The 22,500-nt window shown below is 42.4% G+C and overlaps 1 protein-coding gene across 2 annotated transcripts in view; it reads left to right on the forward strand.

The window, feature by feature from the left end:
• The window catches only part of LOC143293783 (putative sodium-coupled neutral amino acid transporter 11), a 159,195-nt gene that overhangs the window by 39,660 nt on the left and 97,035 nt on the right, over positions 1 to 22,500 (forward strand). For both annotated transcript variants that reach the window (XM_076605020.1, XM_076605019.1), the window contains one exon: positions 15,921 to 16,611. In XM_076605020.1, coding sequence (XP_076461135.1) covers positions 16,573 to 16,611 — 39 coding nt within the window. In that variant the 5' untranslated portion in view covers positions 15,921 to 16,572. The remainder of the gene's footprint in view (positions 1 to 15,920; positions 16,612 to 22,500) is intronic.

The raw sequence follows: 22,500 nt of genomic DNA on the forward strand, positions 1-22,500 counted from the left end.
TCGGACTCGGGAAACTCGGTTGAAAATCTAGTGCACGAACCATTTGACCACCGCACCTGACCCTCTCCTGACCTGCCGTTACCTCTCCCTTTCCTTTTCCCACCAGACGCCGTTACCGAGATTCGAACCCAGGACCCTCAGATTGAAGGTCTGTTGTGCATTACTTTTTGCGAACCTTGTACGTAGTTACGATGGTGTGTGAAACGAAGTGGGAAAGGCTCAATTCGCCCCCCTCCCACCTCCCTCCTCCACCCCCACCTCCCTCCTCCACCCCCCACCTCCCTCCACCCCCCACCTCCCTCCTCCACCCCCCACCCTTCACCCGGGGCTGTGGTTATGTGACGAAGTGACAGGCTGTTAATTTGGCTTCGTCCAGTCAGTTCTTTTTTATTCGACGGTGTTACCCACTCGCTCCCTTCCCAGTCCCACCACCCATCCACTGAACTGTACCCCTCCCAGCCTGTATCATTTCCTCCTGCCCTTTAATAAAATATGCTCTCTCTCTCTCTCTCTCTCTCTCTCTCTCTCTCTCTCTCTCTCTCTCTCTCTCTCTCTCTCTCTCTCTGTGTGTGTGTGTGTGTGTGTGTGTGTGTGTGTGTGTGTGTAAACGTAATATGTTATTGTCACTGTGTCAGTGAAAGAGAGAGAGAGATTATGTGTGTGTATGAGTGAGTGAGTGAGTGAGTCTTTCTCTGTGTGTGTGTGTGTGTGTGTGTGTGTGTGTGTGTGTGTAAAAGTAATATGTTATTGTCAGTGTGTCAGAGAGAGAGAGAGAGAAAGCTTGTGAGTGTATGAGTGTGTGAGTGAGTGTGTGTGTATGTGTGCGTGTGCGTGTATGTGTGCGTGTATGTGTGTGTGTGTGTGTGTGTGTGTGTGTGTGTCCAGGTACGCGTGCACATGCACAGGAGATCGAGCAACCATATGTTCCATAGGTAGCAACCAGGATGAGAAAAAAAGAACGAAAACGTGGTGGTTATCAGAACTAAAGTCTCACAGGGGACATGTTTTCACTGCCGAACGATAGGCTAACTTTTTTTGTTTGTTTGTGTTTTGTTTTGTTTTGCCAGTTGCTGTCGTTTCCTGGATACAATGACCGGCTGATTGTCAGAAATCCTTCCCGGTGACCTGATCCAGGCTCTCGGTGAATGGCTGCATGGCAACCATCCACTATCTTCCCGCCTCACCCTGCTAGCAGGGGAGAGGTGGAGGCACACAGAGAGAGGGGGAGAGAGAAGGAGAAAGAGAGAGAGGCAGAGAGAGGGAAGGGGAGAGAGAGAGGCGGAAAGAGAGGCAGAGAGAGAGAGGGATGGAGAGAGAGGGAAGGGGAGAGAGGGAGAGGCAGAGAGGGAGAGAGAAATGCAGAGAGAGAAGAGGGAGAGAGAGCCACAGAGAGAACGAACGAACGAACGAAATTGTTTTAATGAACTTTGGCCATGGACCACAATTCAAAACCAGGGGACTGGGGGTGGGCATGGGAAGGGGTATTATAACACTCGACTAGATGACACAGTATCATAATATTCATGGACTTGACATCAGTTCTACTTAATTAGGTCTGAGTATATCATATCTCCTTTTGATCGCATGGAAAATAAATTTTGATACATGGAAATTTCTCTGCTTGTTGTTTGATCGGAGAAGTGAACTAAGAGACATGTTTAAACAGTCTTGAAGAAATTTTGTCCGTAAACCATTATATACAGAACAAACAAACAACAAATGGTATTCATCTTCTAGTTCACCTTGGCAAAAAGGACAATGCTTTAAAATATCATTTTCAGTGTACCTATTAACATTGTTATTTAAAGGAAGCACATTAAATCTGGCCTGAGACAACGCCACTCTGAAACAATATTCATCAGCATTTGTTATGTATTTTTCTTTTTCAGATACAACTTTGAATGATCTGTAGCATGAATATCTGTCTCTATCACTAATAGTACCCGACCATTCTTGAATGAAGATATCTATGTCTTTGCTTGAAAGTAATAAGAAATCCTTTCACATCACCAACACCCTGTTGCAACCACACAAAATTAAAACCTGTTGTACATAATATTTCTGTAACTTGAGAAGCCCAACACTATTTTCCATTTAAATCTAATCCAAGCAACATCTGATAAGCCATGTAAGGCAACCTATTTTGATCCATCTGTAGTATTCTCAACCGGTACCTTACAACATTTAATAGCGAGTTTATAAATAACGGATATCTACCAAGATCACCAGAGGGGGGGGGGGGGGGGGGGGGGGGGGGGGGAGAGAGCCACAGAGAGTTTCAGTTTCAGTTTCAGTAGCTCAAGGAGGCGTCACTGCGTTCGGACAAATCCATATACGCTACACCACATCTGCCAAGCAGATGCCTGACCAGCAGCGTAACCCAACGCGCTTAGTCAGGCCTTGAGAAAAAAAGGTGAATAAATAATAGATAAGCGTACATAAATAAATAAATAAATAAATGATAATTATAATATAAAAAAGGTAGTAGTAATAATAATAATAAATAAATAAATAGGACAACAATAATGATAAATAAGCAAATAAATGTAAAACATGAAGACACACATTCACACATACACACACACACATGCATAACAGATATGCACCAAACATGCAGTTTCACAGATATGAAAGCACAGTCAAATACACATGAACGTACATGAGCCCCAACACACAGACACACACGTCACACACATGACCCTGCACCTCCTCTACCCCCTCCTCCACACACTCATTTCTAGGCTACGTATCGCAGCTTCAGCGGCACACACACACACACACACACACACACACAAACACAAACACACACACACACACACACACACACACAGATGAACACTTACTTGTACAAGCACACACACATACGCCCATATCCCCCACCCCCAACCCCCCACACATATATACAAAGATATATATATATATATATACACACCCGCACGTTCCAATATCCTGTTGCTCCCACAGTGTAGGCATGCATACACTCACATACCTCATCCTCTACCCCCCCTCGCCCCCGCACCCCCACCTGCCCCTCACACACACACACACACACACACACACACACACACGCACGTGCACAGAACTCTCCTGACACTTGTGTACACTTACACCCTCGCGCATGCACAAACGCACTCAAAAACACAGACCCACACATACACACAAACACACACAGACACACACGCACAGAGGCTGCCACTGATTGGCCGCAAGAGGGATGGGAAAAGATCTCTGATGCCAAGAACGTGGCGTCTAGTGTGTTGCTAAGTCTACTGTATTTGGAAAAGCCCACAGAGACTCTGTTCCGTTTTGAAGAAACTTGCGCAATGTTGGTTTGGAAATGATGCCGATATTTGTTTGATTTGCAAAGCATCGTGCTCTGCCTTTCATGTTGGACTTACGGCTCACTCTCTCTGCTTTTATTTCTTTGAGGCGATCGATGGTGTGATGGCCTTGTACCTGTTCTTTTTGATATTCTTTGACTTTTCTGAGGATTTCCGATTTTCCTAGATGTAGGCCACTCGTTGTTGTTGCGTTACCAGCAAGTCTGTCAGCTCGCTCATTTCCCTTAACACCTGCATGTCCCGGGCAGTATGACCATGTGAGTTTTTTTCATCTGAAAGTTGCGCATTGCCTTATGCCACTCTGGGTTTCCCATTTTCAATTTTCTGTATGAAGTTCATTGAGGTTCTGCCGAAAACAAATGGTGATGAATGTTGTTAACTTCCTACATGAAGCTCTTGTCATTAGGAAGCAGAGTTTAAGTCAGTGGTTCATTCTGTTTGTACACTTCATTTGTAAAATGCCAAAGACTATACAGTTGAACCACTTGTGTCTATTCCCCTGGCACCTGCCCAGCAGATGTGGTGTAGCGTATATGGATTTGTCCGAACGCAGTGACGCCTCCCTGAGCTACTGAAACTGAAACTGAAACTGAAGCTGTGACAGCCAGCTGCCTCGGACGGACTTCAGTGCACGTGTAGTGTGGTGGGAAAGAACGCCTTTTGTCTTGTGCCCACGGGGTCGATGCTTCCGTGCTGAGACACTGCTGTGTGGGGCGGTGTTCAGTTCACTTCACCTGCTCAAGGAGGCGTCAGTGCGTTCGGACAAATCCATATATTATACGCTACACCACATCCGCCACGCAGATGCCCGACCAGCAGCGCAACCCAACGCGCTTTAGTCAGTACTTGAGGGAAAAAAGTGCATAACGCATACATCATTAAATTAATGTATAAACAAATACACAAATAAATAAAGAAATACATAAATAAACAGATAAATAAATAAATAAACACACAGATGACCTCGTGGTAATGCACCCGACTTGGAAGCGAGTGTCCACTAGTTCGATTCCCCTCTCTTTTTAATTTTTTTTTCTTTTTTCTAATAAGGACCGCAATTTTTTTTAACCCCCCCCCCCCCCTCTTCATTTACTAGAGATTGAGTGGTACACTGGATGATGGTCTTTCGGGTGAGACAGACAAAATGAGTTAGGTGATCATATCATGAATGTGAATGTGAATGGGGTCATGTTCTGATGGAGTGAGAGACTGAGAAAAATCAACACTCATGAGTGTGGAGATGGTAAGGGGCGGGGATATAACACACACACACACACACACACACACACACACACACACATATATATATATATATTATAATAATATCTGATCAGAGGCAGAAGCATGATAACAATTTCATCACTAAGGGTCACTGTCCAAAGAGATGGGAGCCATAATGTGACAAGGTGATGTTGCTGTTTTTTAACAACTACAAATTTTATACAACCAATTTTCTTGTCATTATTTCACCCTTTTTTCCGTGTTCTTTCCCTTTTTTTAATCATAGAGATGATTATATAACTACAAAGAAAAGCAAATTTCCGAGCATTTGATTTTTATTCAGTTTTTATAAAACGTAACCACCTGTCTATGGATACAAGTTTGTCCAAGTAAAGGAAAGGCAGGGGTGAGGAGGGTTCACCGAGGCAGCACTCAGCAATGCCCACAGTGCTGGATGGCTCTACCCCTGGCCTGTGATGTACATGTTCTGGGCACAAGCCTGACCGGCAGGATTCCCTGGCACTCCTTTGTGTGCGGCACTGCGCCAAAAATCCCCCGCTGCCAGCACCCTTAACTCACTCAGTACGGCCAGTCCTCTCTTCTCCTCTATACATACCCCTCGGATGTCCTGTGGGTGTCTGAATGACCCAACCTTTAGCTTCCGTCGTCAGAATTGTGGTATTCTTTGTCAACATTCACCTCTTCAGTATAAGAGCCTTCCGCTTGCAATATTTTCATGATGGTAATTGGGGTGAAACGCTGTTAACGTCGTCTCTTTCGCCGTTCGTATGGAGAGAGTTAATCCCTCATCACTTCTCACCGCCATCCACTCCATCCCAGCTGCCAACCTGGGCTGCCAGTATCTCCCCCCCCCCACCCCCCTCCATCCACCCTCCCTCCCCACTCTGCATCCCACAAGTATCACACCCTGCTTTCTTTCTTCCACTGGATTGGATCAGTTGCCAAGATGTACAGCTAATGACCAGAAATTGACCAAATGTACACTTCATCAACTCTGTAGTGCTTAATAAAGACAGACAAAAGGAAGAAGGAAAAAACTAAGAATAGAAGAAAGAACGGTTTACAAACAGATAGAAAAGAATGGATTAAAATTTGAAAAATACAAAAAAAAGGTCTCCACTAAAGCATTTATAAACAAATTAAATATGGATCATTTACAATGCTTTCATACACAATAGTTTGTACAGATAAAAAGAACTAAATTGGCATTACAATTTACACTTGCATTAAAGTTATGCTTGCCTCAAGCCAAGCATGCAAACATAACAAAGAACTGGCTCATGAAAGAAGACAAAAAAACACACAGAGAGGGGGGAGGCAGAGAGAGGGGTAGAGAGTGAGGCAGAGAGGGGCAGGTAGAGAGAGAGAGAGAAAGAGAGAGGTGGGGGGAGGTGGGGGGGGGGGGGGGGGAGGGGGGGGGGGGCGAGGGGGGCAGGTAGCACAGACCCACAGTGTGACGTGTGACAGACAGTAGCACAAGCTGCACATGCGAAGACTCCAACCCTGTGTGTGTGTGTGGCTCTGCCAGCTCTGGTCTATTGATCTATCTTCCCCGGGCAAAGATTTATGGTGGCCCAACGAGCGCCAAAACGAGATAATTCGATTTTTCCCCTTTGGAGGACATAGTAAAAAAAGGATTTAATTTCGACACAGTCCGTGTTCACAAAGGTGTGTATGATTTCTAATGAGTGTTGCCTGTCTCAAGCGTTACTTTTTGGAAGGGGTTAATGTTGTCACTGTTGTGACGTCAATCACGTTTTTACGTCAGAAGGAATGGTGATGTAACCCAATGTCGTGTTATTGTTTTTGTTGTTGTTGTTGTTTTTGGGGGAGGGGTCTTCGGTTTTCCGCACCGGAGCATCGCTGACGTGTTTTAAGCAGCATTCCTTCGTTCTGATGATCATGGTATATCTTTTTTTTTTTTTTTTTTTATTACAGCGCTTTCAAACCCCAAAGCGCTTTACAAGAACTTGTCAGACAGACACATCACACACACACACACGTATGTACACACACACACACGTATGTACACACACACACACACACTCACACACACATGCACGCACATACACATACACACACGCACGCTCCGCCTCCAGCACCCTCGTCCCCCCCCCCCCCCCCCCACACACACACACACAAACCTACGAACGCCCCCACACACACGCACGCCCACACACGTACACACGCGTGAAAGAAATAGAAATTGATCCACAGAATACATGTTGCACAATGCCTGAGTATGTAGAGACTGATTCAAAAGGAATGTCTTCAGATTGTTTCAAAGGCTGTTAGTGAAAGACTTTGTAAATGACAAAAAAACAAACAACAAAAAAACCCTGAAAAATCGAATTCTAGGTTTGCGCAGCTGAAGAACGAAAAACTGTTCCGAGTGTTTCTCTCTGTTGAATTTGGGTAAGGCATAAGCTGTAGATTTATCATCAGCAGAAGAGCGGATATGTTTGATCGTCAGTCGTGTTCGACTATGACCATGAGAACAGGAGAGGAGGTAACTGTTGCCCCGACTATCTGGGCTAGAATTTATGAAAAGGGGAGAGTGTCTTGCCTAAGTTACATCCCCACTCTCTCGGCCAAGAGGGTTTTAGGACAGTCGGCGTTGAGATGGTTCCCAAAGGCCAACTAACCCCCAAGGCTGCAGCACTAACAGCCAGTGCAATCCTGCCTCCTAGTTTGAGAGTCATAGTCCTTCACAAAAGACTAGGTTGTAAATGATTTGCCATTGCAATAGAGAAACCATTGATCATACAGCTCTCACTTTGCTGTTGGCCCAACTGTGAACTTACGTCAATATGTGGTATGAGCTGAGCGTTTTGGTCGAAGCGGATACTCCGACCTTGAAGGGACTTACCTGCTTCAACACTCATTGGTACGACAGTACTTTTCGTGTCTGCTGCAGTCTTTTCCGTTTCTGGAAACATATTCAATAGCAACAACAATGTCTCGGGCTACAAGAGAATGACCGTGTTGTATTCTCAGCATTTCTTCGTTCTGTGCACAATCCTCGTCAACAATAATAAACACTGTGATAAACAATAGTTGTACCAACACAAGACAAACAATACTGTACCTGTTCTGCAAGGTTTTTATGTTGTTGTTTTATGGATTATAGATATAGAATAGTGGAGGATATAGCTTCTTCATAATGACTTAATCATCAGATGGTCTCTATATAAACCCCTGTTGTTGTTATTTTTAAACACAAATTGAGACAAGGAATACACAATTATATCTATAAAATTATGATATTGATATTGCTATATTTTGTATCTTTCTTTGCAATTCGAAGCATGGCTATATATATGTTAAATACTGTGAGGTTGACAACCCACAACTATCAGGTTTCCTAGACAGCATCCGGCGACCATGTATTTGATTTTGATTTATCGACCCTTGCCAGCACCATTTATTTCTCGTGGTTGTGGTATCTGTTATTTTGTTTGTTTCGTTTCCCATTTGTGTTTTTCATCTTCTTCTATCTGCCATATTCCTTTAGCTTGCTATAGTTGCTAATGTATGTTTTGTATGTATTTCATAATTTAAAAATTGAATAAAAATTGTTGGTTTGTTTTTTGTTTTTTTGTTTGTTTGTTTTGTTGGTTTTTTTAAGGGGGGGGGGGGGGGGGATAATCGCAGCGGTATCATTGAATGTGGCGGGCTTTATTGTGTTATTGACAACCATCTGTTTCCGTGACTCAGAGCCAATAAAAAAAACAAAAAACAAGCAGTATCCCTTTGTGCGGCGGGCCTTACTGTGTTCTAGGCAACAATAATTTGTATTCGTGACTGAGGGTAAATAAGCAAGCAGTTTCCATGTGTGCGGCGGGCCTTATTACGTACTTGGCAACCCTTTTTTCCCTTCCTGTGACTGAGGGTCGGTAAAAACAAGCGGTATCCCTGTGTGCGGCGGGCCTTAAGTTGTTTGTTGACAACCATTTGTTCCTGTGACTCATGGTCAACAAAAAACAAGCAGTATCCCTGTGTGCGGCGAGCTTTATTATGCTTGTGGGAATCATCTGTTCAGTGGAAGAGATGGTTCTTTTATGTGATGCAAAAGAAAAGGGGTATATAAAGACATCCAGTTAGACACAGCAATAAACGTTATGAAGCTATCAACAATAAAACGCGGGACCAAAGAAACATCAAACACTGCACACAAAAGGAGACGTGTGTTGTGCCACACGTGCCACTCGTTGACAACGATCAGCTGGGTGTATGCGTGGGAAACGTACCCGCTGCGTTGTTTTACTAGCTTGTGTGTTTTTAGCTTTCTCTGTTGCTTTTTTTTTAAATATATTTTGTCCAACCTATGTCATGTTGCGAGTGTGTTGGACCTGGCTATGGGCTGAGATATTATGTAGCAGGGTGTGTGACGAGCCTGTGGATGCACGCTTGAAATATCCAAATGGATGTATAAAGATGTATTGTAATGGACTGGACTGGACTGGATTGTATTGTGTTGTGTTGTATTTTATTGTATTGCATTATAACGAAAGAGAGATCATTTTACTTGCATTGCATTGTATTGCATTGTATTATCACGAAAGAGAGGTCATTTTACTTGCATTTTATTGTATTGCATTGCATTGTGATGTATTGTATTGTATTATAACGAAAGAGATCATTTTATTCAAGATGGCAGTGGGGGAAAAAAACACCAGAAACGTTCCAACCTTCCGGGCAAAGAAAAACCATCAAAAAATATACAAAAAGAAACACTCAGGAGATATTTCATACACAAGACAGAACATGAAAATGGTTCTATGAACATTCTCCTAGAGAGACAGAGACACACACACAGAGAGAGAGAGAGAGAGAGAGAGGACAGTGTCATTGATATTGAATCATCTTTGGGAAAAGTGATGTCAAATTTTTACAGGAAAGTCATGGAATCTATCCCTTGACAGCTGACACTATGCTGTTTCGGACACCTCTTACGTACATTTCTTACACACACACACACACACACACACACACACACACACACACACACAGATGCGCGCGCACACACACACACACACACACAGATGCACAAATACATACAGTCACACACACACACACACACACACACACACACGCACGCACGCACGCACGCACGCTCGCTCGCTCGCTCGCTCGCTCACTCACTCACTCACTCACTCACTCACTCACTCACTCACTCACTCACTCACTCACTCACACACACACACACACACACACACACACACACACACACACACACACACACACACACACACAACTTCTCCCAGTCCCCGACATATTGCTTGGAGGGGTATGTCTGGTTTTTGTATGGAGATGAGCTTGGGACTGTCTCTGAAATATTCGTGGGGGTAATCATGATAGCCGGTGGGGGAGCCAACAAAGACGTTCCAATGTCGCCCAAGGTGTGAATTAAAAAGTGTACCTGGGGCGACAGAACTGGGATGGAAGGGCGGCAACTCTCATCCCGATTCGCCTCTCTCGAGTTTGCTAATCTGTCTGTCTCTCTGTTTCTCTCTCTGTTTCTGTCTGTCTGTCTCTGTCTGTCTGTCTGATAATTTCACTTGCAAAATATGTATCTGAGGCAATAGATATACGGAAAATGTCCATCACCGGTCCAAATACTCATTAATCAATTACTGAAAAATTAGTATGGGTTCTATGTGGAAAAATGCATCGATAAAAAGGAAGGGCTACATTTGGATGGTCAGTCTCGACGTTGTAATTATTTGATGTGTTCATATTGATACGATGGGTTTTGATGTTGAGGCATGAATAACTATTTCCGGATTTATATGTACTTTAGTGTGTGTTTGTAGTGATATGTGTGTCGATGTTACATGCGTAAATATTTATCATATGATTTATCTGTACTTTGTTTTCTGTGTACTGTCCACCCCTGTCACATGTACTTTAAGCTAATGACAAAGTGCCAGAGTGTCGCAAATCTCTAATTAGGTTATGCTGTTTGAATTCTGTTTTTTTTCTGTCCCATTTTATTTATTTTGCTCCATTTTGTTCTGATTATTACCTACTATGTCACCTGAGCTTTTCAGCTAATGACATTAAACATTTCAGTGTTCAGCGTTCCATCTGTGTGTGTGTGTGTGTGTGTGTGTGTGTGTGTGTGTGTGTGTGTGTGAGAGAGAGAGAGAGAGAGAGAGAGAGAGAGAGAGAGAGAGAGGGTGGACTCTTAATTGTCCTGCTGATGTAAACTCGTCTTGGGTGGTTGGTATCATTAACATTGTTCATTGCACTCAAAGATATGTACAGTGTTCTGAGGAAGGGCCTGGTTCATTGGAATTCTATGCGACCTCTGAATATTTAAAGCATGTGCACATCTTTCAAGAGGTGGTTATGTTGTTGTGAAAATATTAATTGCCCATACATATATATGAAAACGTTCTTAGATATTTAATATGATTTTGGGGGGTATCTCTTAATTGCTTGAATGTGTAAATGTCTCTTCTCCCCCCCTCTCTCTCTCTCTCTCTCTCTATATATATATATATATATATATGTGTGTGTGTGTGTGTGTGTGTGTGTGTGTGTGTGTGTGTGTGTGTGTTGTGAGCATGAGAAACACGATCATATGTTAACATATCTTTGACGATAAACTTGACTTGTCCTGACTTCTCATGACGTTTTAACACTGTTGTCAAGAATTTTTGAATGTCTGAAATATCTGTATCCTAAGAAATGAAGAATAGTGATGTATTCCTGAGCGTATCAAAAAGTTTCTTTGTTGACGCAATCAGCAGACCATACAGGTCATTGGCTGCCCTCTTAATGATGAGGGGCAATTCTATCCGCTTTTACCTGGTTTCCATTGGATACTGTGTTACCTTTGCTGCATGACGCCATTGGAGAGAGAGAGAGAGAGTGTATGTGTGCCATTATGTGTGTGTATGTATGTGTGTGTGTGTGTGTGTGTGTGTGTGCGTGCGTGTGCGTGCGTGTGTGTGTGTGTGTGTGTGTGTGTGTGTGTGTGTGTGTGTGTCCGTTGGTGTTGATCACATACGTTGTCTTCTTTTAGAAAATCGCGACAATTATCACAAACTTTATGCACACGTTATATTTACTTTGGGGCCCTAGCCGACCTCTCACTTTTTCAAGTGACCTGATTCTGTAGACTCATGTCAGTATTAGGTTTCTCAGCCTCCCCTAAAACAAACACAGTCAAATGCCAGCTGTGACAAAGCGGTGTAACAACCCATAGTTAATGCACCACTTGGGCCCACAGAATTTTGCCATTGCAAGCAATACCGACTTGCCCAGTTGTTGATGCGGTGAAAGGGAGATGGAGTTATGAGTTCATTGCACGCAGGGCCTCGTCAATGCATAACTTGGAGTGTTGGCGTAGTGGTAACGCGTCCGCCTAGGAAGCGAGGGAATCTGAGCTCCCTGGTTCGAATCCCACATTCGCTAGTATTTTCTCTCACCCCCCTCCAATCTCCCCATCCCTCCACTAAACCTGTGTGGTGGTCTGGACGCTAGTCATCCGGATGAGACAGTAGCCCGAGGTCCTGTGTGAAGCATGCACTTAGCGCACGAAAAAGAACCCACGGCAGCAAAAAGGGTTGTCCCTGGCAAACTTCTGTAGCAAGTTCTACTTCGATTGAAAAAAACAAATAAAACTGCAGGCAGGAAAGAAAATGCAAAAAAAATGGGGGGGGGGGGGGGGGGGGATGGAAGGGGTTCCGGGGGTGGGGGTGGGGGGGGGGGGTAGGGTGGTGGCGCTCTCAGTGTAGCGACGCGCTTTCCCTAGGGGGAGGAGGAGAGCAGCCCGAATTGCACACAGAGAAATCTGTTGTGACAAAAAGAGTAGTACAATACGATCCAATACAATAGCTCGCTTTTTTTCCCCTTGTCTGCCCCATCATGTGCACCGTTTTAGAGGTGTTCCTCTCACACACAAGGCACCGTGGCAGAATCATTAAATTTTGTTGGACACCTGACCCAGTGTTCACCGGCGTTCAGTGTTCGAGTCTCCGTTTCAGCATGGTGTTTGTTGTCTCCTTGGAAAAAGGCACTTTCCTCCGATTTTCCTCAGTCCACACCGGTGTCAGTGGGTATACCTCACTTCGGCTGGGGAAGGTTAAAACGGCAGAGGTAGAGGGAAGGTTAAAACAGAAGTAGAGGGGAGGTAAAAACAGAGGTAGAGGGAAGGTAAAAAATGAGGCAGTGGGGAGGTAAAACAGAGGTAGAGAGAAGGTAAAAACGGAGGTAGAGGGAAGGTAAAAACAGAGGTAGAGGGAAGGTAAAAACAGGTAGAGAGAAGGTAAAAACGGAGGTAGAGGGAAGGTGAAAACAGAGGTAGAGAGAAAGTAAAAACAGAGGTAGAGGGAAGGTAAAAACAGAGGTAGAGGGAAAGTAAAAACGGCAGAGGTAGACGGTTTGGTCCCGCCTTCCTATGCCGAGCTCCCAGACTCACTGAACATTATGAACTCTCTGCCCCTTCGGTCGTCAAAGGCTACGGGACAGAGCCGATGAGGTGTTGGATTTCTGATCCAGTGTTCACAAGTGCTCAGGGTTCGAAGACCCCTGTTTCGGTGTGGTGGTGTGTCCTTGGAAAAGGCGCTTTTCTCCGATTCTCCTCGGTCAGCCCAAATGTTGAATGAATGGTTATCTGGCTTGGATTGATGGTGATGGAGTCTCCCGTCGGACCGACGGAAGAGCAGGCAGGCAGGCTTATCTGTCGGTGTGTGTCCTCATATGGGAGAAGAGGCCGATTCTTGATGCGCAGCACTTCCCACAGATGTTGCAAGGGAAAACGTCTCCAGAAGTTGAGCCCTGCTTCCTTCGCTCACGCTTCTCATTAATGGCCAGCGTTCTCTTGTTTTCAAACGTCTTTATGCCGCTAGAGCACAGCATCCTCCAGCGAGAGCGGTCAAAGGCATCAGTTTCCCAGGAAGCGATGTCTATGTCAACTATGTCACAGGCTTTGAGGTTTGTCTTCAAGGTGTCCTTGAAGCGCTTGCAGGGTCTTCCAAGTTTGCGGTGGCCTTCCTTCAGCTGGCCATACAATAGCATCTTCGGGATCCTGCTGTCTGTCATGCGGGCAACGTGTCCTGTCCAGCGTAGATGGCACTGGATCAGCAGGCTTCCGATGCTGGGCAGACTGCTCCTCTGTAGGACCTGGAGGTTGGAGACCCTGTCTTGCCACTTTATGCCGAGGATCTTTCGTAGGCATCTCTGGTGGAACTGCTCAAGTTGTTGAATGTGACGGCGATACGTCGTCCATGTTTCACAGCAGTACAACAAGGTGGTTAGCACAACAGATTGGATTAGAAAAGGTTAACACGGTGGAAGGAGAGGACTGGATCTTTCTTCCCAATGCCGAGCCATATACACAGTGGATGTGAAGTCACTGCCTTGATGGTTGTAAAAAGCTACGGGACCTTTAACCTTTTGAAGTGAACTTTATGAAGGTCATGAACATGAAGAGATCACGCGGAGCAGACAGTATTGGTAGGGGTCACTGGGTCATCTTCTGTTCACTCTCCTTTTGCACTTGGTCATGTCTGAAGGATGATAAAAAAAAGAACTGACACCAAAGCTGAGTGGTTAAAGTGTTGGACTTTTAATCTGAAGGTCCCGGGTTCGAATCGTGGTAACGGCGCCATGTGGGCAAGGGTGGAGATTTGTCCGGTCTCCCAGGTCTCCCAGGTCAACATCTGTGCAGACCTGCTTGTATACGCACGCACAAAATCAATTACGCACGCTAGAGATTCTTAAATGCATGCCAGCGTTCAGTTGGTTACGGAAACAAAAACATACCCAGCACTCCCGCCACCCCCCCCTCCCATCCCCCCGAAAACGGAGTATGACTACCTGTATAGCGGGTTGAATAAAGAAGACGGTCATACACGAAAACTGTTACATGTCTGTGTGAGTGCGTATTTGTGTGTACGTGAAAACCGATTGAATGACACAGGAAATGAATGATGAGCGCCCAAGGGCAGCCGTCAGTCGGCTCTACCCAGGCAGGCAACCCTTTGTGTAGATGACCCCGTGTTTGTAAAGCGCTTAGAGCGTGGTCTCCGACCGAAGATATGAGTATCCATATCATATCATATATCATCATCATTTGTTCCTCCGATATCGTGATTGTCACTTGCGTGGTTAGTTTTGTGTTTCCAGAAGAACCTTGTTGTTCTACACTGTCAACTAAGTGCGTCGCAGACACAAGTCCCACTGTTTCCGAACATCTTGCACACTACGGATATTGGTTCTGGAAACATCTGCCACAGATGAATCTCCACAGTAGAATCTTTCAAATCTATTCTTAAAACATATTTGTTCAAACAATATTTCGAACTGTTGATCTTTTTTCTTCCTTCCCTTTCCCTCCAGATCGTCCTTGCGCGCGCGCGCGTGTGTGTGTGTACTTGTGTGTGTCGCTGTCTATGAGGGGTGGTGGTGGTGAGGGTGAGTTGTGAGAGCAGTGAGTGATGTTAGAATGTTTTTTAATTTTTTTTTTTAAACGATTTTGCATCTGAACATAAAAAAAGAGATCATATTCATGTGCTTTTGTTACACTACATATATTGTCAAATGCAGATGATGATAAAGATGATGATAATGACGACGACTTGTAGTCATCATGAGGAAATCTCTCCCTGCCATGTGACGCGTCCCTCTCAACGGAATACACAGTCATCCAATCATCGACCCTGGCGCACACGACCAGCAATAGCTTTGAGCTGCGTGAAGCCCAGCGATTACACGACAGTAGAGCTAAGTGCATTCAGATCCATTGACCTAAAAATAGGTGTGTAGCGTATGCTTTCTTTGAGTCCCTTTGTTGCTAACTGAAGCCAGCGGAAGTGTTCAATCAGCCATTTTGCTACTCAGTACAGCGCGAAGCGGTAACTTCATATATGTAGCCGAGCGCTCAGCTGGCTACGATGAATGCTTCACGGCAAGCTTCACTTGCTCGCGGCGTTAGTTAAGCTGACATTCCTGTGTGGGCCTCCACAACAAGTTTGCGCTACGTGTCACTGCACTGTTTTCCTGTAACAACTTTTGTTAAATAAACCATTTGCAGATATCAATCGAGACACAACATTTGGCACGTCGTGGGGGCAAGCATGACACGATTTCATCGAAGATACACGGTTACAGTTCAGAAACTACCACCAGTTAGCAGACAACTTCTCAACGGACTGACAGCCGGATACGAGTGTCCGTGTGGCGTCCAGTTGGCTTCAGCTTTCCTGGCCAATGTGTTGTCCATCTATTTTCAGAACTGTGGTTCACATCATGCAGCCAGCATATATATATATATGTGTGTGTGTGTGTGTGTGTGTGTACAGCAGTTTCATTTTTGTTCCACAGGAGCAGCATGGCTGGAAAGGCAGAGACAGGACAGGTGGACCTTGCCAGATGAACCCTGTGATCGACGCTTCTGCCTCCACCCTCCGTCCCCACGCTGTCATCCTGTATCCCTTGGCCCAAAGCTGACAGCACTGTGATCCTGTATCCCTTGGCCCAAAGCTGACAGCACTGTGATCCTGTATCCCTTGGCCCAAAGCTGACAGCACTGTGTGATCCTGTATCCCTTAGCCCAAAGCTGACAGCACTGTGTGATCCTGTATTCCTTGGCCCAAAGCTGACAGCACTGTGTGATCCTGTATCCCTTGGCCCAAAGCTGACAGCACTGTGATCCTGTATCCCTTGGCCAAAAGCTGACAGCACTGTGATCCTGTATCCCTTGGCCCAAAGCTGACAGCACTGTGATCCTGTATCCCTTGGCCAAAAGCTGAAAGCACAGTGATCCTGTATCCCTTGGCCCAAAGCTGAAAGCACAGTGATCCTGTATCTCTTGGCCAAAAGCTGACAGTACTACCGTGTTTTTGTCCATCCCTTCGCCCAAAGCGGACAATACAGTGTTGTTTTCTATCCCCTGGGTCCCCCTAAAGCTGACAGCAACAGCACAGCCCAAAGCAGAGGAACACATTCAAGGAATCACTGTGACCTCGGCATCAATATGGCCAACGAAAACTCCTACATGTTGGGCCGGAGTCAGGTATGTTATGATTATTTTCATTCTTTCGTTCTGTGTGCGTGTGTTTGTGTGTGTGTGTTGAGTAAGTGTGTGTGTGTCGGGGGTGGAGGGGGGGGGGGCGCATGCGCCTCTCTGTCTGTCTGTCTGTCTGTCTGTCTCTCTCTGTATGTGTCTCTGTCTCTGTCTGTCTGTCTGTCTGTCTCTGTATGTGTCTCTGTCGTCTACGTTATCTGTCTCTGTCTTTCTGTGTTTAGATAACTCACTGTCTCTGTCTCGGCTTCTGTTTCTGTCTCCTTCCTTCCTTCTCTCTCACCCTCACTCGCTCTGTTTCTCGTTCTGTGTGTGTGTGTGTGTGTGTCTCTCGCTCGCTCGCTCGCTCACATTGGCTCTCACTGTATTAATTTCTTTATGACGATGTTTTGCAATGCGACAAAATTTGTTGACGCATAAAGCACGTCACAAAAACCTCATGGACAACGATATAAAGTGTCAAAAAGTGATAAAAAGAAATGAATTGGGCACGTCAAACTGTGGATGTGCATTGTATTCAAGTTGTTTGGTGTCAGTCTGACCCTTGCCCCCTCCGTCCCTCCCCCTTCCCCCCCTCCCCCTTCCCCCATCCACCTCACACACACTTGGATCATGACTTTGACATTCGTTTTGTGTGTGTGGATTTCATGCATATTTATCACGGATTTCATGGGTGACGGAGAACACGGAAACGCGACACGATATTAATAAAAAAATTTTGAATGTTTTGTGTGTGCCTAATGAAAGTTCATGTTTGTTTTTTGTTTCCTCACCTTGCCATATTCCTTGTACTTTGCGAGAAAAGCGCACATGACATCAGGTTGAAAATTGTCACTTCTGTCTCTCTCTCTCTGTGTCTGTCTTCGTCTGTCCCCCTCCCCTCCCTCCCCCCTCTCTCTCTCTCTCTCTCTCTCTCTCTCCTCACACACTCTCTACATCTCTCTATTAAGGAAATGTATGTTCTGGTCAAAAGAAAAGCATAATGATAATTGTAACGAAAGGCACTTTTCACTCGCGAGCAATCAATTTATTGCTGCGCCTGCTTGCTATGGTGAAGTATATTGTCAGACGTACATGTGTAAATGTAACTATATGTCGATTTTTATATCAAATATTTTTGTATGCGTGTTTGAATGTTTGCTGGATCCACTTTACATTTTGTCTCAAAGATATTCTTGTGATAAGCATATACTCTTTGTCGTCGGTTCAGTTGATGAACCTAGTGGGTTGTTTGATCAATGTACTGATTGTTTCATGCAATATGGATAGTTCTTTATCAGTTGTTTCAGTTAATTGTCAGGGCCTGAACAATAGTCAAAAAAGAAGAGATGTGTTTCACTACTTGAAAAATAAACAATATTCGATCTATTTTAATAGATACACATTTTGAAAAAAATATGGAATGTTATATTCTTTCTGAGTGGTGTTATCAAGCTTACTTCGCAAGCCATGCATCTAACGCAAGAGGGGTTGCTATTCTATTTAATAACAATTTTGAATTCAAGGTAAAAAAAAAAACGTTTATAGGGGTGATGGGGGAAACAGTATTAATGTACTGGCCGAAATTAAGCAAAACGACTTTCTGTTTGTAAATGTGTATGGTCCAAATAGAGATGACCCGGAATTCTATGATATTTTAAGCGAAACAATTAAAGATTTCAATGTCAGTAATGTAATAATTGGTGGAGATTTTAATTTAGTACTCGACCCATCTAGAGACTGTAATAACTATAGAAACGTTAACAACCCAAAGGCTAGAGAGATAGTGGAAAAAAATGATTGGCGGATTAGAATTGAACGATATATGGAGGGATCTAAATCAAGATGTTCACAGATACACATGGTGGAGAACTAATCCATTTCAACAAGCTAGGTTGGATTTTTTTCTCATTTCAGATCAAGTAGTTTCTTTCGTTGAAGATGCAAATATTGATTACGGATATAGAACTGACCGCTCAATGATCTTGTTAAGGCTAAAATTTGATAACAAATGTAAACGGAACACGTTTTGGAAATTCAACTCCTCATTATTTAAAGATATTAAGACGAAATTAATGAAGAGATAAAAAAGGTTAAAGAGGAATATGCAGTTAGCCCGTATTTAAGAGAGGCAGTGGATACTATTCCAGTTCAAGACTTACAATTGTCAGTACCTGATGATCTATTCCTAGACTTTCTATTAATGAAGATTAGATCAAGGACAATTTCTTATGCTACAATGAAGAAAAGGAAAACAAACGAAGAATACTTTACAACAAGACAATCAGCAACTAGAAAAGCTAGAAGTAAAAAGTAAGGAAGACGTTATGAATATAGGAGCTAAGAAGGAACGATTGAGAGTTATTCGGGAGAAAAGAATAGAGGGGGTAATTTTAAGATCAAGGGCAAGATGGATAGCAGATGGAGAAAAAGTAACTAAATATTTCTATAATTCAGAAAAACATCATTATATAAGCAAGAATATGGCTAGATTAAATGATACACATGGCAATGTTCTAAATAACCAAAAAGAAATTCTAAAAGAAGTCCAAGGTTTCTATGAAAATTTGTATAAAAGTTCAAACGTTTGAAGACTGCGAAATTAACGAACTTATAAAAGATATTCCATGTTTAGATGTTGATGAAGCACATTATTTAGAGGGCGATATTACGTTTGAAGAGGCTAGTCTAGTACTAAAAAATATGAAAAACAATAAGAGTCCTGGTACAGATGGTTTCACGGCAGAATTTTTTAAGTGTTTTTGGAGCAGAATAGGTGATTTTGTTGTAAGGTCATTAAACACTAGTTTTAGAAAAGGTCAACTTTCTTGCGTTCAAAAACAAGGAATAATTGTATGTATCCCTAAAGGAGACAAACCTAGAAACTTCATCAAGAACTGGAGGCCAATATCACTGCTAAATATCGTATATAAAACCTGATCGTCATGCATAGTCAACCGTATAAAAACTGTGTTGCCCAAACTTATTGCAGAAGACCAAACTGGCTTTATCAGGAATAGATATATAGGTGACAATATAAGGTTGATTTATGACACAATAGCTTACTTAGGAGAGCACAATCTACCTGGACTTTTGTTAAATATCGATTTTGAGAAGGCTTTCGATTCAGTTGGTTGGAATTTTATGTTTAAAGTATTAAAAGCATTTGGTTTCCAAAATGGGATATGCAAATGAATAGAAACATTTTATAATAATATCATACCCTGTGTTCTTGTAAATGGGCAAGTCTCTAGCTGGTTTAGTCTAGAACGGGGATGTAGACAGGGAGACCCACTATCACCGTACCGTTTTGTTATGTGTGTTGAAATATTAGCAATGATGACACGAGAAAACGAAGATGTACGTGGTATAACGATCAACAATATGGAACACAAACTTTCTCAATACGCAGATGATACTGAATTTCTTTTAGCAGGTGACAAAAAATCATTTGAGACATGCATGCATATAGTGGACACGTTTGGGCGTAAATCAGGCCTACATATGAATTTTGGAAAAAAACAAGTGCAATCTGGCTGGGAAGTAGTAAAAATTCTAATATTCGGTATATGGAGCATCTAGGAATATAATGGAATCCACCAAACGTTAGAATTCTAGGAATCTGGTTTACAAATGATTTACAAAACTCTGTAAATATGAACTACTCTGAAAAATCAGCAGATGTTATACAATTATTTAGAGTATGGATAAGAAGGCAAATAACACCCCTTGGACGAATAGCTGTTCTAAAATCATTAATTTTGTCTAAATTGACTCATTTGTGGATTTTACTGCCTAACCCACCTGACAATTTTTTTCGCATTTTACAAAATCACTGTTATAGTTTTGTATGGAACAAAAAGAATGATAAGATAAATAGAAAAACTGCGCATAGAAGTATCAGAAATGGTGGTCTGGGATTACCGGAATTAAAAACCTATGCAGCCTCTCTAAAATTGACTTGGATACGGAAAGTGGGTAAAATGCATCATAAATGGAAAAACATTGCAATGGCTAATTTTCCTGTGCTGAATGATATCCAGAAATACGGGCCAGAAATAACATTATCTTTCGCTCAAACAAATATTTTTTGGACAGATGTATTTAATGCATACAAAGATTTTTTCTATAAAATAGATTGTAATAACTCTGCTGAGCTTCTGGCAGAACCAGTATTTTATAATCGAAGAATACAAATAGGGAAAACATTTATTCGGGGAAAAACATGGATAGATAAAGGTATATAATGTATTGCACATTTTTTGCTTGAAAATGGACATTTTATTTCTTACGAAGAATTCAAACGAAAATATCATGTCGACATCAATTTTCTTACTTTTGCCGGTTACATATCGGCAATAAAAGAGTACATTCAAAACAAGAACATAACCATAGATAATGATCAATGCCTGAATATGTCTATAATTTTCAAGATATTGATGCCCATATGTAAAGGTTCAAAGCTTTATTATGACATGCTTATTGACAATGGTGTTCATCCACAGTGTTGTTCAAAATGGGATGAAAAACTCAACATTGTTCATGACTGGAGAAAATGTTTTTTGTACAATAGTAAGATTCCAGATGTTAAACTGAAATGGTTTCAGATCAGAATTGTGCACAAATGCTTTGGGACAAATGTTATACTTAAGGAGATGGGTGTACTTACCAATGACCTACGTAGTTTTTGCAACACAATGAAAGATAGTATTAGACACATGTTTTGGCAATGTACAACCATCCAACGTTTCTGGCAAGAATTAATGGATCTGATTAACGAAAGATGCCCAAATGCTCAAAATTTGCAATTAACTGAACCATTAGACATACTTGGACATGACAAAAATATAGTCACTGATCCCACTTTTTATTTCATTTTGTTGCTGGCTAAACAATACTTGCACCAACGCAAGATCAACAGCACTGAACCTGTTCTGCAAGGTTTCATAAAAAAAATTGGAATACAGATATACAGTTGAAGAATATATAGCTTGGAAAAACTTTCTTTATAATGACTTTAACAGCAAATGGTCTCCATATAAATCCTTGTTGTTGTTTTTAATACAAATTGAAATAAGAATATATATTGTGTCATACAGTTCTGATATTGTTATCACCATATTTTATATCTTACTATGCAGTTTAAAGTATGGCCACATATGTGTCAACTATTGTGAGGTTGACAACCTAAAATTTATCGGATTCCTTAGACTGCGCCCGGCGACCTTATATTTGATCTTGATTCATTGATCTTTGCCAGCATGTTCTTGTGGTTGTGTTATTATTATTATTATTATTAGTAGTAGTAGTAGTAGTAGTAGTCGTAGTGGTGGTGGTGGTGGTGGTGGTAGTACTTCTTTTTGTGTGTGTGTGTGTGTGTGTGTCTGTGTCTGTGTCTGTGTCTGTGTGTATGTATAGTTACTAGTGTATGTTTGTGTGTGTTTAACAGTGTAAAAATTGAATAAAAATGTTTGAAAAAAAGAAGAAAAAATGAATTGTGTAGATGATAAGATGATTCAAATTATGCAGATGATTGGAGGATTTTAAAAGATATACATAGATGAGTAGAAGATTGAAATTATGCAGATGAGTAGAAGATTGAAATTTTGTAGATTATCAGATTATTTGAATTGTGGAGATGATAAGATGGTTTAAGGTATGCAGATGATTAGATGATATAGATTATGCAGACGGTTGGGTGATTTAGATTATGCAGATGATCAGATGATTTGAATTATGCAGATAAAATTTAAATTATGCAGATGATTAGATGTTTTGAATAATGCAGATGATTAAATTATTCAAATTACGTAGATGATTAGATTATTTGAATTATGCCGATGGTTAGATGATTTGAATTATACAGATGATCAGATGATTTGAATTATGTAGATGATTAGA

Source organism: Babylonia areolata, chromosome 19, assembly GCF_041734735.1.
Source record: "Babylonia areolata isolate BAREFJ2019XMU chromosome 19, ASM4173473v1, whole genome shotgun sequence".
Classification (NCBI taxonomy): domain Eukaryota; kingdom Metazoa; phylum Mollusca; class Gastropoda; order Neogastropoda; family Buccinidae; genus Babylonia; species Babylonia areolata.